This window comes from Channa argus, chromosome 14 (genome assembly GCF_033026475.1).
Source record: "Channa argus isolate prfri chromosome 14, Channa argus male v1.0, whole genome shotgun sequence".
In the NCBI taxonomy this organism is placed as follows: Eukaryota; Metazoa; Chordata; class Actinopteri; order Anabantiformes; family Channidae; genus Channa; species Channa argus.
The window spans coordinates 6,959,394-6,975,341 of NC_090210.1; the positions used below are offsets into that span (position 1 = coordinate 6,959,394).

Sequence of the window (15,948 nt, forward strand, 5' to 3'; positions counted from 1 at the left end):
AAGGTCTTAGTGAAGCTGATGCATTCTTGATGGTCGCTGATTTGGAGGATGTATCACTGTCATCAAGAAAGTGAGAAACTGTGCTGTGCTTTCCACATTCAGAAGGAAATAGAGGAGAAAGAAGAGGCCTGTGAGGAAAGTCTGCATTGCGTCACAGCAGAGAGCAGAGGAAAAGGGAGCGAAAGGAGACAAGACGGGGAAGAAGGGGGGCACAGTGAGGGTAGAGAAGGGTGTGTTTTTGCTGACCTAGTTAGAGCAATTGAAACCCTCCCTCTCTTGTCCTCCCTCCACCCGCCTCACTACTGACGTGTAAAGGGCACTTTCAAACAGTAGCAAGCAAACAAAAATAAATCCAAGGAGGCAGAAAAGACAGAAATCTATGATGTTAGAGAGACAGGCAGGGGGGGAGACTAACAGACAGGCAGACATAAGTTAAGAAAAATGGAACTGAGACTAGCAGACAAATATATCCACATTGATATACACCATATCCGGGTAGATCTGGGAAATATCTGTGAAAACAGGATAAGCCTAGAGGGATTTAAAATAAATTAATGATAACAACAGGCTGCATCCGAAATACTGAACCCCTTCATATCCTGTGCAATATTAGATTTCTGCTTTTATTTTCAGAGAATAACATCTCTGAAGCTTAAAGTAGCTTTTAATAAAATCTTTATTGGACTAAAATCCAATAAAACTGCAAAATACACTCAGTAATTCTTATTAAACAAGATCTTATCTAAAATGTCTAGTGCTTTTCATGATTCTTGATGTACAAATCTGCATTTGCAACGACAGTGACATGCAACATGTGTTATAAAGATTCACAGGTGTATTTCACATGAATTTCACTTTTATTAAGCCACTAATTCTACAGAACCAGGTACTTTTCACAAAAATAACTCAGGCTCAACCACACAACTACACCAAACCTCAAGTTTTTTTCTCCAAACACCCAAACCCTTCACATAGTCACCATTTCAGTTCATAGGCCATAGACTAATGGAGCAAGCTGACTTGTATGGCTCAAAAGGTCCATGCCAAAGCTTTCCTCAAGTTCGTCTAAAAATAGATTTAATGATATAAACCAACAAATAAAATGAAAGCTTCATACACCAAAGCTTTGTGTTTTGTCATCTGTTTTTTATGTCAAGTATTCTCAACTGTTCCATTTACCCCATCCAAACCTTTTTCCAGATCAGGTTTTCACATTTCCACCTCAGTCTTCCCGACTACCCCTCCCTTTCTTTTAAAGGACCTCATTTGGCCTTTTCCTGTCAATCTTTTCTTCTCCTTTGCTGAAATCCTTTTCTTTAGAAGAGTCTGAGGCTAATATTTTTCCCAACCTTGCAATTTGATCACCTGGACGATGTTGTGAGTGAAGATTAATTGAAAACACTGGACATTTTTAGTGACAGTCATTAAAAACGGACAAAACACAAAAGTTTTATTCTAGTATGAACACAATATATATAACATTAATCTTTATCCCCTCTTTTCTTTTTATTTCTCTCCAAAAAAACTGTCTTTCTATTATAAAAATAGAAGGACAGTGATACAGAGTTGTTTGTTCTTTGTTGTTCCTTTTTTGAAACTGAGACCTTGTTCACCCATCTAAAAATTAGGTGCAGTGTTGAACCACAGCTGCAAAAATGGGTTATGTGCAGACAATAATTTATCAATAATTATGTTTCAGGTTCATGGTGATGCCAGACAAAGCAAAGTTTATTTTAATAATTTTTTGTCCTTTATTCTACTACTTATTCTACTCCAGTGTAGTTATGTCCTCTGACTCTTTCAAAGGTTTTTCAATATAGAAAACTAATAAATCTACAATATAGGTCGCAAACTAAATTATGTTCAGTCAAAACTCAGGATTTGTGTATGTGACAAATTCAGAACAGTGGTCACTCTGGTGAACACACACCCTCTGTCATAAACAAGTGAATCAGTCCCCAGAAGATGAGCAAGTACACAGTTAAACAACAATAGAAATGCACGCACGTGCACACACACACGCAGGCACGCACACAAGCATGCATGCACATGTGTGCGCGCGCACAAACACACACACACACACGCACACACACACAAAATAAGAAATGTCAGTTACATAAGTACACAAACAATGTTTCATCGAACTGCTGTCTGGCATCTGCTTGTGTGCGTCTAGCATCCCCCCGTCTGCTCAATTGGATAGAAACTCTTTGATGAGGACATGTTGACAAATAACTCATAACCAACTCATGTTGGTCAGAGCTGCATGATGCTTTAGACTGCACGTCTCAGTCAGTTTCAGAGTTCTGTGTAATGAACCTTTATAGGGGATTCACAGATATAAATAGATTTTTAAGCAACAAGTCTGTCTCCATATTTGCAGTTCACTTTATATTTGTCAATGGAAATAATGTGTGTATGGCTGATACACTGATACACACAGCACAAACGAAAAGTGCACTGTCTCCTCTTTTCAGGCAGCAACGACTAGCCTTATTTTATTCACAGTGCAGCTGTAAAAAACGTCGCCTCTTGCACTTCACAAGTACACGATCATTTTTGTAAGGTCCTTTTTTCCGTTTGACACTTGTCATTGCAGCGCTTGGTTTAGTGCTGTGATCTTGAAGCATGACCTCTGTTTTCTACTTTCTTTAGCTGAAAATTAGGTTAAGAAAAACTGATTTTCTTATTCAAATGTGATAACAACAACACTGACTAAAAATTGCAAACTTTTAAAAATATAATTCATTATGGACAATAAATACAAAGTTGGCACTTCTGCTAACTGCAGCCTACAGAAATCTAATATTACACATACAGCACTTACATCTTTATCTTTACTTTCCACCATAAGAAAATTGATAAAGGTTACTGTAAAACCTAAGAGTGACTATATCCTGGTTACATCTCTACCAGTCTACATGTCATTTGCCTTGTATTACACTAGCCACAGAAACTAGTGCACTGAAGAGTCAGAGGAAACAATGCAAATGGAGAAGAAAAAACAGAACAGCCTTTATGCGCAAGACACAGATGCTGGTACAGCTGCTTTTTAATACGTTTTATGTACGAGATTACAGCTTATGGTAAGTTTCCATTTTTTTTGGCAGTTTCTAACTTTAATTCTATATACTTGCGTGTGATCAGAAACCGTTGATATCTATTGATATGTGCTTAATTGTTGTCCTTGGGTACCATAAAGAAAGAAAGATAGTTTCTTTCTTCCTCATTTTTTGCAAAAATGTAAATACAAAATTTAAAATTATTCACAGCCTTTAACGCTCTAATATAGTGGGACTCACAGGGACACTAACGATTTGATATACAGTAGGTGGAGTGTGTTTCCTTTACATTGATAATAGACTAGATGGATGAAAGACACTTATTAGAGATTATAGTAACAAGGACTAGTCATTTTAAATGGGGACTTGTAGCCCCCATTCTAAAAGGGCAAGCCACAGAAACTATAAATAATGCACTACATAATATGTTCTGTCTCATGATCAGTAACCACAGCCTGCATGTGTGTGGACCTGTGTGTTTCCCTTTTCTGTGTTTGTGATCTTGCTTTGTGTTTAGAATATGTAAATAGGGTAAAGATTTTTTGTAAAAAAAATTCCTCCTTGAGCTGTAGTGAAGGCATAGAAGAACCTGGCACCATGGCAACTGCAACATCTACAGTTTGGGCTGTTGACCTTTTTTATGTGTCGTAGCATCATGTTTTCTGTTTCGCTGTCAAATAAAGACAAAGAGCGTTAAGAGAGTAAAGCCACTGGATTTAGTCTCCCAACATTATGAGGAATTTTCTTCAGGGCCAGAATCAAAGGTACCCTTCATCAGCTGTACACATCAGGGTCTATCAATTTTATACAAGTCTCGATGTTTTACATAAAAGCTAGCGCAAAGCTCTTCGATGACGAGAGTTGAAATAGTGGTGTTGGAGTTTAAGACCACAAACATTTTTCTGAAATGAAACAGAAAAATGAAAACAGCCTGTGGGTGTGGAAACAAACAATCTCACCCGAACTCTGTGGCCTGCTTCTTGTTTCTCCTCAGACGCGCGGATACATTAGCTTCTACTCGCTAAAAAAAATCTGAATCTGAGTTGCAGTGTGAGTGAAAGACAAGTGTCTGATTCTAGATTTTTAAACCTAAAGAAAAAAAACTGTTTAATGTGAGTCTGACAGTGTTCTGGAATGTACAATCCTCAGTTTGGTACTGACATCTTTCTCTGGACTGTACTTACTGTATTAATACTTTTTTATTCTGGCTCATGACCATGTCTTCCAGATAAACATGTGTACCAACACCAGCAATGCTACTTGCAAAGTGGAGATCCTTCACGGTGTAGCTTACAGCCCCTTGTTTTTCCTGGGACTCCTCGTCAATGCTGCTGCTCTATGTGCCTTCCTGGCCAAACGGGATTGCTGGACAGACACGTACATCTACATGTTCAACCTGGCTATAGCTGATATGGCCCTAGTTCTCTTCCTTCCCTTTAGGATCTATGATGCCTTCTTCTGCCTGCCTAAGACAACTTTGTGTACTTTTCTCATTAACATACACTTTACAAACATGTATGCCAGGATTCTGACCACAACAGTGATCAGTGTCCAGCGCTACCTTGTCATAAGGTTCCCTCTGCAGGCCAGATCATGGAGGAAGAAGAAAGAGACCGCTTTTGGTGTGTGTTTGGTTATTTGGGTGTTTCTGGTGACAACATGTGCTGTTTTCCGAAAGGACAATTACCCTGACAAACTGTGGAGATGTTATGAAAGATGTAAAAACCATCGACTACAAAAAGAGTTTATTGTGATTCTGCTTTTGTTAGGGTTCTTTATTCCACTGATGATCATTGTGTTTTGTACCAGTCGGATTATCTGTATTCTCTCAAAGGCAGAAAACAAATCAGAGGAAAAGAAAAGCATCATTGGATTAGTTACAGCAAATATGATTGTGTTCATAGTCTGCTACACACCCATCCATACTGGCTTCCTTGTCAACTACTTTTATATTCCACCTTCACACTGGCAGTCACTGTACATACCTGCACACGTATATTTTCATGTGTCTGAATGGATTGCTGCTACAAACTGCTGTTTTGATTCCATCAGCTATTATTTTTTATTGAAACAGAGTTAGTCCTAAGTCAGTGGGAGTTTGGTGTTTTGTTGTGTATACTGCACAATATTAAAATGATAAAGAGGTACATCTGGGATTTTAAAAACAAGTTGTTGTTTTAAAGACAATCTGTTTGGGCCTTTTAGGATAATCATATGTAGAAAAATGGAGATATAGAGTCGAAAGCATGAAGTGAAAAACTAATGAATAGTGCTGCTTAGTTGAATAGTGGGAATTGCAGGATTCAGAAGTTGTTTACCTTTTTTGTTATAAATTATTTTTACACAACACAGAGAGACATACCGACAGACAGCTAACCTAACATGCATGTCTTTGGACTGTGGGGGGGAAATTTACATAAGCACAGAGAGAACATGTAAACTCCACACAGAAAGGCTGCAGGTGACCAGTGGAATTGAAGAGGGGACCTTACTAACCGCTCCACCACCTTGCTGCCCTTATAGTGAAAACAGTTGGTTATTAATCTAACACGCTAAAAACACAATATGGTTTTCAATGTTTTCATACTTATAAATCAAGTCTTCTCTGTTCATGTTTCACTTGGTTAACCACATAGACTAAAGTTCACCTTCCTCATACCAGCTCCACTTGACTAATCACCATAAAACAGCACTTGATGAATTGTCATTACCTTCAGACACAATTATACCCACAACTAAATTTACTACTAAGTAACAAATCCACAAACACCAAACTAAATGACTACTAAATATACTATAAACACACATTTCAACAAAAGTTATGCTAAAATCCCTGCGTTTAACTAGCCTGATGATTTCAGTTCTTTTTTGTTTTCCTCCTGTGTACATTGTGTCTTTCAATATCGACCCCTCGACTGCCTTCATGTAATAGGTTTTAAAAAGAAACTTTTAAACTTTCCATTATTTTCTACAGGACTCCAGATGCACTTGCCACAAAGTAGTCACAAAACCAAAAATTCTGCTCAGTTCACCCTGACCAACTTCCTGTCACTGTTACCCTGCATGCTTGTTTCTTTGTGCATTGCTCTAAATTTCTTCTTTATTTCTTTTTAATAAAAATTCTTTAGATTTATGTCAGATCCTGTGTTGTTAACCTTATAAAAGGCAGATTAAGGTAAGTTACAGATTAAGTTTTTAAGAAATAAAACATATGAATGTCAGAGCTGAGGTTGCAAGATGTGTAACAATGGCGGCTGTGGTTGCACATGGGAGGCAACATCGGATGAATGAAGGCCAAAAAGATATCCGGCTCCCTCCTGTGGTGAGAAAAAGTGATGCTTGACACGTTTCCCACTGCCTCTCTGAGGCTGCCAGTTGAGGATCATCCACATGCCAATTTGATAAAAAATATGTCTCATTTACAGAAAATAAACAGCAATAATGACATACACATTACATAAGAGTGCTGTGAGTTAATCGAGTTACATTTTGCTAATGTTTGAATTTGTGTGTGTATGCATGGGCACATTTCTAATGATATGCATTTATTTCAATGAGTGAATTCAGAACATAACGCGACAACATTAGCAGTCAATTATATAATGCCATTTAATAGCAGTACTCCAAAGATTGATGGTTATTATAACAGCAGTATCTTAGCAACTGCAAAAAGTCAGCAGGCATCAGTCAAATGAGAAGCCTCAGTTCTGGCTGAGATCAGGCCTGCAAATCTACTCTAATAACAGGAAACAGCTGAACTCAGCAGTCAGCCAAAGTCACGTAAATACTGTACATACATTTTGTTCAAAAGGAAAAAACTCACATTTCAAACACACTCCGGTCTCAGAAGAGCTTAAATGATCCCCCCCAAATCCAGACTGACACAATATACCTTCAGCATGATTATTTACACTATTCACAAATGATACAGGAGAGCTCCTTTACAAAATGCAAAAAGGAAAGAAAACATTTGTGCTTTTCCTTATTACTGCACGCTATAATGACCATGAACAAAAAAGAAGGAGTACATTCATTCAGTCAGGATGCTGACCAGTGTTTTCAAAATCCTGCATTATGGCAGTTGGTAGGCAATGACGGGCAGAGAATCACTACACTACAGAACAAGACAATCATGAGATACACAGTGTTCCCTCACAGTTTTTCAGTCAATGTGAAGGTTTGCTTATAAACTACTCATGGAAAACTGTTATTACACATCAACTATTCTGAAAAAATCACAACTCATGTCATGGTAGCAGGGAAATCATTACAGTATAATTGTGAAGGGCATGACAAAGCGGCTGTATTCGTTCTTACATATTTACAGTTCATAAGTATGGTATGTTGCGTGTCACAGTAGTTTATAAACTGACCCTCAAACATTATTGGTAACATTTATTGTCAGTGGGGTCTGCACATACAGAGGGAGCTGAGAAAATGATAACAACAGTACAAGCCAGCATCTACATAAAAACCAGAAAACATTCGGCATGTAAGGTCGAAGGCATTCATATCACAAGGATACTGCAGTATGTCCAATGCCACAGTACATGAAGTGTCCTGTGGATAGGACGATCTTTTTATGGCACTCTGAAACAAGTTCAACTCCTTTTTTCCTTAGTAATCAGGCATTAGTAAATCATTCATCACTTGGGTTTGGCACACATGTAAACAAAAATACACTAAATACTGATTTCAAACTTGGAGCAGGCTGATGCAAAACCTATATGAAAACAGATTTTCTTACATTAGTAGCTATAATGACATGATAAATATTTATTTTCTTTTACAAGTCATCGCCTGATATCATCTTTTGGAATTATTGTTTGCCTTACAAGTTTACTATGTACAGATAAACCATATATTGCTGCTCATTAATTAGTCAACACAAAAGAGCATTTATTTGCTGACTACTGAACTGGGACTGAAAGAGAAAATCAAGTCATCAGATCAGCTATGAAAATCCATATTCATAATATTTTCTACAGTTCCTCAAGTTCCTTTTTGCTTCTGCTTCTTCCTTTTTGACCAGCTCTTTTATGACTTTTACTTGCTAACATTCTCAAACCATGTTGTGTTGAGCTAAATACTGGCCAAATTCATGGAACTGGACACTTTGATAGGGCTGACTAGATACTGCTAATAGCCTGTGGGGAATATTCTCATTACCCCTATAGGCCCAGAGTTAAGCCAGAGGTTTCAATCATCACCACAATGTTACTTATTGTCTATCACAGCTGTGGGACATTTATCCACTGGGGGCACAGGGAAGGTTTTGCCCAATGAAATTGGATTCTGTTCTATAATGCTACATTAATAAATGCAAGTAGATGTGTGGACAAACCCTAAGGTGACAGCAAACGACAAGGTGTTTATATATTGCAAGGAAATTCTATAAAACACTTCTCTTACATTCCTTCATTCCGATCTTTATGTCCTGGTCTGATTTTTCAGACAGTCCAGTGTGTATGTGCAACCTCTCCCAATGTCCCTGTGGAAGTCTTGGTCATTAAAGAGTACATGGAGTAGAAGGAGGCCAATGAACGGTGCCATGTGTGGCTTAGATGCCGTCATTTCAGAGAGCATGCAGCTGGCAGAAATAGTGCTGACATTTCAGTGCTGCACTGTGCTCTCTAAAGACATGAGTTATGGTCCCATATTCCTATGAGATAGGTTAGAGGCATTTGGCACACACACCGTCCCTGTCATGTACATGGAATACCAAATACCCATCTGTACAAATACTTATTTGCTCCCGCTATGTCTGTGCAGCAAGGAAAAAAGACAGATACCAGAGGGAAGAAATTTATGTTGTCAGATTCTCTGTTAGATTTGTGTTTATAGTCAGAATGACTTCAGTGTTTCACTGATGAGTCACATAGAGCTGCAGATATTCTGTAAAGTATCCATTTATGATGTTCAAAATTTGCAATTTTACTTGAAGCACCTAGTTGGCAATCACACCAACAGGTAATATAGTTGAGAACAGATGGGTGGCAGCCTCATTATCCAACTGGGAAAACGCATCCCACTCCTGCAGCAGTATTTGACTGGCTGTGCAGCCTCAGTTAATCTGCACGGAGAAGACAGCCTCTAAGTGTTTTGTCCATCTTTGTCTCTGTTCACATCCTCTCTGCTCTTCATTCAGCTTTCTTTCTTTCTTTTTTCTTCCTCCTCACTCTTCCTGCTGCCATGGAGCACCAGGAGAAAGAAAGAGGCTCTGCAATGCAGACACAGCAACAACCTCGGTCCATCTGACCAATTAGTGTGAGCCATGATATGAGTGGCAGACCCAGCAACCAGTCATTGGGAGAGACTGGGGGTGGAGGGTGGCTTGCCTGAGAGACTGACAGAGGAGGCCAGAGGGGCTGAATGACTGAGTGACAAAAACATGTAATATGAATCGAAGGGAAGGGAGAGCAGGATGCACAGAATGAGGAGGAGAGAAGGATCTGTGTAAACAAAACAGCTCTGGACATCACTGGCCAGCCTGAGTCCTGTCACTGCAGTTCTTCTTGCTCATGAGCTGGCTGAGATCCACCAGCTCGCCCAGCTCTCCTCGCTCCAGGGCCCCTCTGAGCAGAGCCCTGCTCAGGCCAGGGGTGTGCTGTGACACATACGCCTGGCTACTGGGAGCAGGCATGGAGGGTGGAGGCAGGGGAACAGGAACCATGCCATGGCTGCTGAGAATGTATCCCTCCTGGGGTGGCCAGCGCAAAGGCAGTGGCTCACCATACTCCATGGGGGCGCTGGGTGCTGAGACGACCCTCCGACGCTCAGGTGAGTCCTGAGGGGTCATGGGATACACGTATTCTCCTGCAGACTTCCTGAGGGGGGCTTTGGGGGTCCCCTTCCCTCCTTTTTCTTGCTTGCTCAGGCAGACGTAGTGCTGGCGTGGTGTGTCATTCCCTCGGCCCTCACCACTGTGCCTTCCTCCTCCTCCTTGCTGGAACAGTCTGGTGGTCAGGTAGACAGAGGGGGGCATGCGGCAGGGTGAGCCCAGGCCTACAGAACCTCCTCCCAGGTACGTCTGGCTGGTGTCCCACCCTCCGGAGTTGGAGTCAGACAGGCGCAGGCCTCTGCGTTTCTGCTGGGGTGTGTGCTCTGGGGTAGGAAGGAAACCAGGGTCAAGCTCTCCTGACTTCACCCAGCCGTTGGGCATAACAAACAAGGTCTCCCCACCCTGAGAGCAGGGATGCTCCCCAACTCCCTGCCGCGTCACGCTCAGCACAGAGCCTCCCATCCCGCCACTGTTACTCAGCAGGCTTCTCTCACGACGCTGGATAGAGGACTGGGAGGTGGTGCCGTGCCGCCGGTTGGTGGGCTTGTGCGCCATAATCCAGCACACGGCAAGCCCGGAGAGCGCCGCCCCGATGGTGAACGCTGAGATTGCAGAGGCTACAAGCAGGTTGAGGGAGACCATGCTCTCTGGTTCAATGAGCAAACTTTGCTGCAAAATTCCTAAAGATTAAGAGACACCATTATAAAAAAGACATTTAGTAGAACAGAACAGTCTTAACGTTTATCCACTGGGTGCATTTTAAAATTGTTCTCCTATTATATATAGTGCTTTTCCTCTCACAAGGAACACTGTATCATAATAAATCAATAACTACAATAACAATCATAAGTGGTGATGATTATGCTCAGCATTGTGCATTTCTTTTCTGTGATGACTTTAACAGGAGCTTCTCTCCAGTCTGGCCTTGAGGCTCCACAGGCTCCAAGTTCAGAGAGGTCTGCACTTGTCATCAACACAGCTCAGACCACAGCAGCTGACTCTCCTCTCCTCTCTTCACACTTTCCATCTTGCAGCCCGGTCAGAGAGTCTCTTCTCCTCTCCTCGCAGCATACCATTACCTCAGTGTTTCCCTCATGCTTTAATCACTTCCATCTGCAGACACAGCAGCACATGCCCATCTCTGACTCTGCCTTTTCTGCACTTTCACTGCTCACAGTAGTCTGTCCGGTCTGCAGCGTGGCATCACTGACTTCTGGTGTTTTCAATTTTAATAGTGGGATAGAAACTACAAGACTACATCAGTTTAAAACAAATGAATGCCCAGGATGAGGGCTTGGAACATTTTATCTACTCTTTTTCTAATGTTTTTGGAAAGTTAGATCTAGCTAAATTGATTTTTATGACTTTGAAACTGGGCTAAAACAAGTGGAACAGTTCAGAAAGAATCTGCTGGAAAGGAAATGACTTATTTTGCTTTCCACTGACTGAACATTTTAGAGCAAGGTTCAAAGAGGCCCTCTGTGGTGCTACTGCAGCGACATCTGAGCCTCTTAACAGAAGTGACAGCGGTTTTTGCTAAGCTATTTTCAGCTTGTTTATTGGTTACCCCCGGTCCTTCCTGTCATAGATGCCAACACAGTGGAGGATGTTGCACTTTTCTTCCTGCTGTCTCGTACTGTCTATCAACGGTTGCAACTATTTCACATCATGTCAAATTAAACTCTCTCATGCTGGAGTGTTTTGACCTTTTAGAAGTAAGACTGAAACCAAAATCCCACTTTTTTTCCCCTCTCTCGGCTGATTCATCTCACTTGATGTCTCAAAGACACCAAAATTGTCTATGTTACTAATATCAAGGCTGAATGGATCACATTACATCCAGTATAAATGTGCTAAATTACAAATTCTCTCACTCGGTGGCTTCAGTTTGATTTCTTTCAGAACACGTTTGGTGACAAGGAGACAGGTGTAATGAGGGATTAAGCCACTAGGCGGAGCCCACCCTAAATCCACTGTTCACAGGCAGAAGCATCCATGTCAGAGTACTGCAACCTACCATCACAGTCCCCTAGATTGGAGGTGGTGTTTCCATATTCCACATCTTGTTGAAAAGGCAGCCTGCAGCAACATCACAGGATTACATATCACAATATTTTTTGTAATACACAAACACATACCACTCAATCATGCCTAAAATTATTTTGTTTTATAGTCATTTATGCATAAAAGTCCATAAGATTCAAAGGAAAAAAAACTCCATTCATATTTAAGTAATAAACACAATCTATTAATCTATTATTAAACTAATATAAAACATGTTTTATCTTGTTCCTATCAAACAGTCGCAGGAGGAAAAGTACTTGAAGCCCTGGGCAAAATTGATAAAAGGAGGCAGCCAGGAGTTTGCAAACCTGAAATTCAATCAGTTTAAAAGGGTTTTAGATTAGATTTAGATCAACAAAAGATTTTTTTTAGATTCTAGATACTACTCAATCCATAGTTAGACAAATTATCTATAAATTAACATGACTGAGACCTGTGGTTAAGATGGTGCACAGCAAAGATATCTCAGAAGAAAAAACAAATGAGGTCAAGGAAGTTAATGGGTCCCAGAGTAACAGCTAAAGATTGTAAAGGACTCATGCGTCTACCATGAACAGAGCACAGATATCAGAGAAATCATGTAGCTCACACTAGTTAACACCCCTTAAAACATCACTGTATCCCTTTATACTTGCCACTGACCCCTTTGGCTTCTCACTGTGGTACTGGAAAAATATTTTGTTCACCAAGGAAACAACATTTGAATTGTTTGGGAAGAACATGCATCACCCCAGTGGTGAAGTAGTGGTGAAGTCAAGGGAGCACCATGATTTGGAGCTGCTTAGCTGACTCAGGGCCTGGACACCTTGCAATCATCTACTTTTCTACATGATCATGCAGGATAATTTCTTTTAGTGGTCATCCTCCAGCTAAAGCTCAGTCAATATAAATCAGGTAAAACATCAAAGTAAAGCTACTTCAAATTGACTCTAAACAAAGAAAATCCCAGAGTGTGTCCACAAGTCAGAGCCCAGACACGAACCTATCAGAGATGCTGTGGAATGAGCTCTGAGTGAGTGTTATGACCATAAGCACATTCTGCTTTAGTTTTTTGTTACAAATGTTTTTTTATAGCAACATGCTCACTTTTGGATGTAAAATGCATGAAAGTAATTAATTCATTAGGGTTTGGATTTTGCTACAAAATGTACCTTTGATTAACATTTTAATTTTGTATGGAACAATTATCATTACTGAGTATTGTTATTAATAATGCAAATTGAAATCGTGAAATATGAATAAGATGAATTTACTAAAACAATAATACAGATCCTCATTTGCTCTTTCGTATATTTAATTAGTTACTTCTAGTTTCCTTTTTAGAGTCTTTCCATTTTCTATAAGTTTGATCTGTGTTACAGAATAAACAATTAGTCTTTGTAATTATTTGTTTGGTTTTCATAATGTTTTTGTCCATATATTTCCTTGAAGAGGCATTGTGGAAAAATGAAACTCTAAAGATGTGTCCAGTTGCATTTATGTGTCCCCACCGTGTCCCTGGTCTGAGAAAGGAGCAGGCGCTGCCTCTGGTCCAGCCACAGTAAGGATCCCTGGAGGCCAGACAGCTCCTGCATAGGTTCATAGGAACATAGGTTCATTAGAAGCTCTTATATTGACTTGTCATATGTTTAAAAAATGTAACATCAGGTATTCACCTTCATTCACAGCAGTCACACACATTGTCTATGAGTTTTGTGTAAAGTTGCTTCTTGTTCACAGTTTCCTATATCCATCTGTAATATATGGCTGCTGTGGAAATGAGGCTCAGACTGTGAGGTTGCTTCAAAACATCACATAATACGTTCATGATTTATCATCAATACCTTGGCATTCATGATAAATCATAATCTTGAAGCCTCTTGAAGTCAAATACCATTCCACTGGGAAACAATTTTTACCATAATAAATATTAAACCAAACAAGTGAGCTGTAGTTTGATAAACACATATGCCATCAATCTCCTGCGGTTAAAACAAAAACAGAAATGTAAATTGTTTCGGAATGCCTACAGTAACAGAGAGCGAGAAAGCACAGCCAGAACAAAAGTTGGCCAGTTGGCCAACAGCCACATTTACCGTAAACAGACTTACCTTTCCTACCTTCAAAGATACAGAGAATTACAAAGAAGTGACTCTATGTCACTTACTTCATGCAGTGCGAGTGCAGGTGGCAGCGAGACGTGGGCAGTCGGACCAGACAGGAGGGGAAGGCCAGCAGCAGACTGTGGCTGGTTCTGTCCAACATAAGAGACAAGAGCTGACGAGCCTGAGGAGAGTCCTCACCACACCTGGAGACAGTGACACACAGCAGTGTGAACACAAGAGGCAGGGGGTAAAGATCCAGCAGGGGTAGGTCAATCTACTCTTTTTGGCCTTCAATAAAAATCTGTGACGGGGTACTTCAAGACAGACAGCCCTGTGCCTAACCCCACACAGCAGTCACAACATTAGCAGAGTGAAGTTTTATCTGGGCTCAGAGTCAAAGCTGTGGGGTGCGAAGAAATCTACTCTTGTTTGAGTTCGCTGCCAGTGAAGAAGGCAAAAATCACATTTTTTTCTGTGTTGTCAATGACAGTAGTACACAGAGTGACAAAGACAATAATTAAACCTACTAAAAGCTGCAAATATTTTCCGGTGCCATATAAAAAATCAGGAACACTATTTATATATCTATATATATAATTGATATATAGATATATATCAATTATATATAGACATATATAGATCCTCTCCAGTCTATCAAACATTCACTCTCACATTCACACCTACAGCAATTTAGTATCACTAGTTAGCCTAACATGCATGTTATTGGACTGTGGGAGGAAACCTGAGTACTAACCACTCCACCATCGTTCTGCCCCTAAACCTAATCTCTTTGATTACATGCGTGAATATACCTGCAATAGATATGGTCAAGGAACTAAATGAAGAGGCTTTGATTTTAGGCTGCAGTAAAAAACAAACAAACATTAAAATCAAATTTGTAAAATAAGCTACAAATATTTAAATAAAAACAGCATTTTCTTTGGTTTCATGTTGCCTGTTTCATGGCAACATGGAACCTGATCAAATGTCTACTTTATTGGAAATTACTGCAAAGACAAACGTCTCTTGACTCCTACTCACTTCTCTGGGTTAAATCCTTCCACTTCCTCCAGAAAAACGCTGCTGTGGGAGGCAGAATCTCCACTGGGAACCATTAAGAACTTGAGGATGGTTCCTCTGGTTGAGCCCAGAAATAAGACTGTACGATTCCTATGGGGCCCAGCCTCTGTGTCCACCACCATGGCTGTCAGCTGATACCTACACAGATAGATCAATTGGGTAGAGTAGGTTAATATATAGGCATATTTTCCTAAAATTCCTTTAGGTGATATATATATATATATATATATATATATATATATATATATATATATATATATATATATATATATATCTTATATCCATTGAATTAAAAGTTCCCCATAGGCGCTATTAGCCCGTGTACCGTCCCATAGTCTTGACCACCCAGGGCCGATGTCCGAGGAGTGGAACTGTCTCATCCATAAGTGGGTGGGTCTTCACAAAGTTCAGCACCTCGTCTGGCAGTGTAGTAGAGGAGCTAAATCTAGATCCCTGCACTGCGCATCCCCCTGGTCTACAGATGAAGAAGGAAACAGAAAAAGAGAAAGTGAGATAGATGAGAGAGACAGAATGAGAGGGAGACAGTAACATGAGACAGATGACCACAGAGAGCCAGAAGAACAGAGCCAGAGCAGTTCTTTGGCTGCTGGAAGCTGTATTAGAATTTGCTGAATAGCAGTGAAGTCGCAGTGTGACTGACAGTGGGAGCTTACTGCAGGGGGATAAGGCTACAACATATGTGGGAAAGTTCTTTTAACATGGACTTTACATAACCACACCTCGGTTTAGGCACAGCTTCGTCCGGTACAGGAGTCCAGATAGACTCTGGGGATTTCTGCTCTTTAAACCGACCCTCAAAGACATGAGCGAGCTGCTGCATGTCAAACACACACACCGCAGAGCCAGGGATGCTAAA

General features: G+C 40.3%; 2 protein-coding genes across 5 annotated transcripts in view; one reads left to right on the forward strand and one right to left on the reverse strand.

Annotated features, from left to right (window-relative positions):
* The first annotated feature begins 2,950 nt into the window (after positions 1 to 2,950).
* Positions 2,951 to 5,872, forward strand: gpr35b (G-protein coupled receptor 35 b). The gene is made up of 2 exons (XM_067475112.1): positions 2,951 to 3,086; positions 4,291 to 5,872. Exons 1-2 carry the CDS (start codon positions 3,084 to 3,086, stop codon positions 5,140 to 5,142), a joined length of 855 nt encoding a protein of 284 aa, XP_067331213.1. The 5' UTR covers positions 2,951 to 3,083; the 3' UTR covers positions 5,143 to 5,872.
* A 781-nt stretch (positions 5,873 to 6,653) lies between these two features.
* The window catches only part of LOC137098647 (semaphorin-6B-like), a 28,405-nt gene continuing 19,110 nt past the window's right edge, over positions 6,654 to 15,948 (reverse strand). For all 4 annotated transcript variants that reach the window (XM_067475108.1, XM_067475109.1, XM_067475111.1 and 1 more), the window contains 7 exons: positions 15,812 to 15,943; positions 15,397 to 15,546; positions 15,033 to 15,209; positions 14,054 to 14,194; positions 13,398 to 13,475; positions 11,861 to 11,922; positions 6,654 to 10,523 (listed from right to left, as the gene is read on the reverse strand). In XM_067475108.1, coding sequence (XP_067331209.1) covers positions 9,541 to 10,523; positions 11,861 to 11,922; positions 13,398 to 13,475; positions 14,054 to 14,194; positions 15,033 to 15,209; positions 15,397 to 15,546; positions 15,812 to 15,943 — 1,723 coding nt within the window. In that variant the 3' untranslated portion in view covers positions 6,654 to 9,540. The remainder of the gene's footprint in view (positions 10,524 to 11,860; positions 11,923 to 13,397; positions 13,476 to 14,053; positions 14,195 to 15,032; positions 15,210 to 15,396; positions 15,547 to 15,811; positions 15,944 to 15,948) is intronic.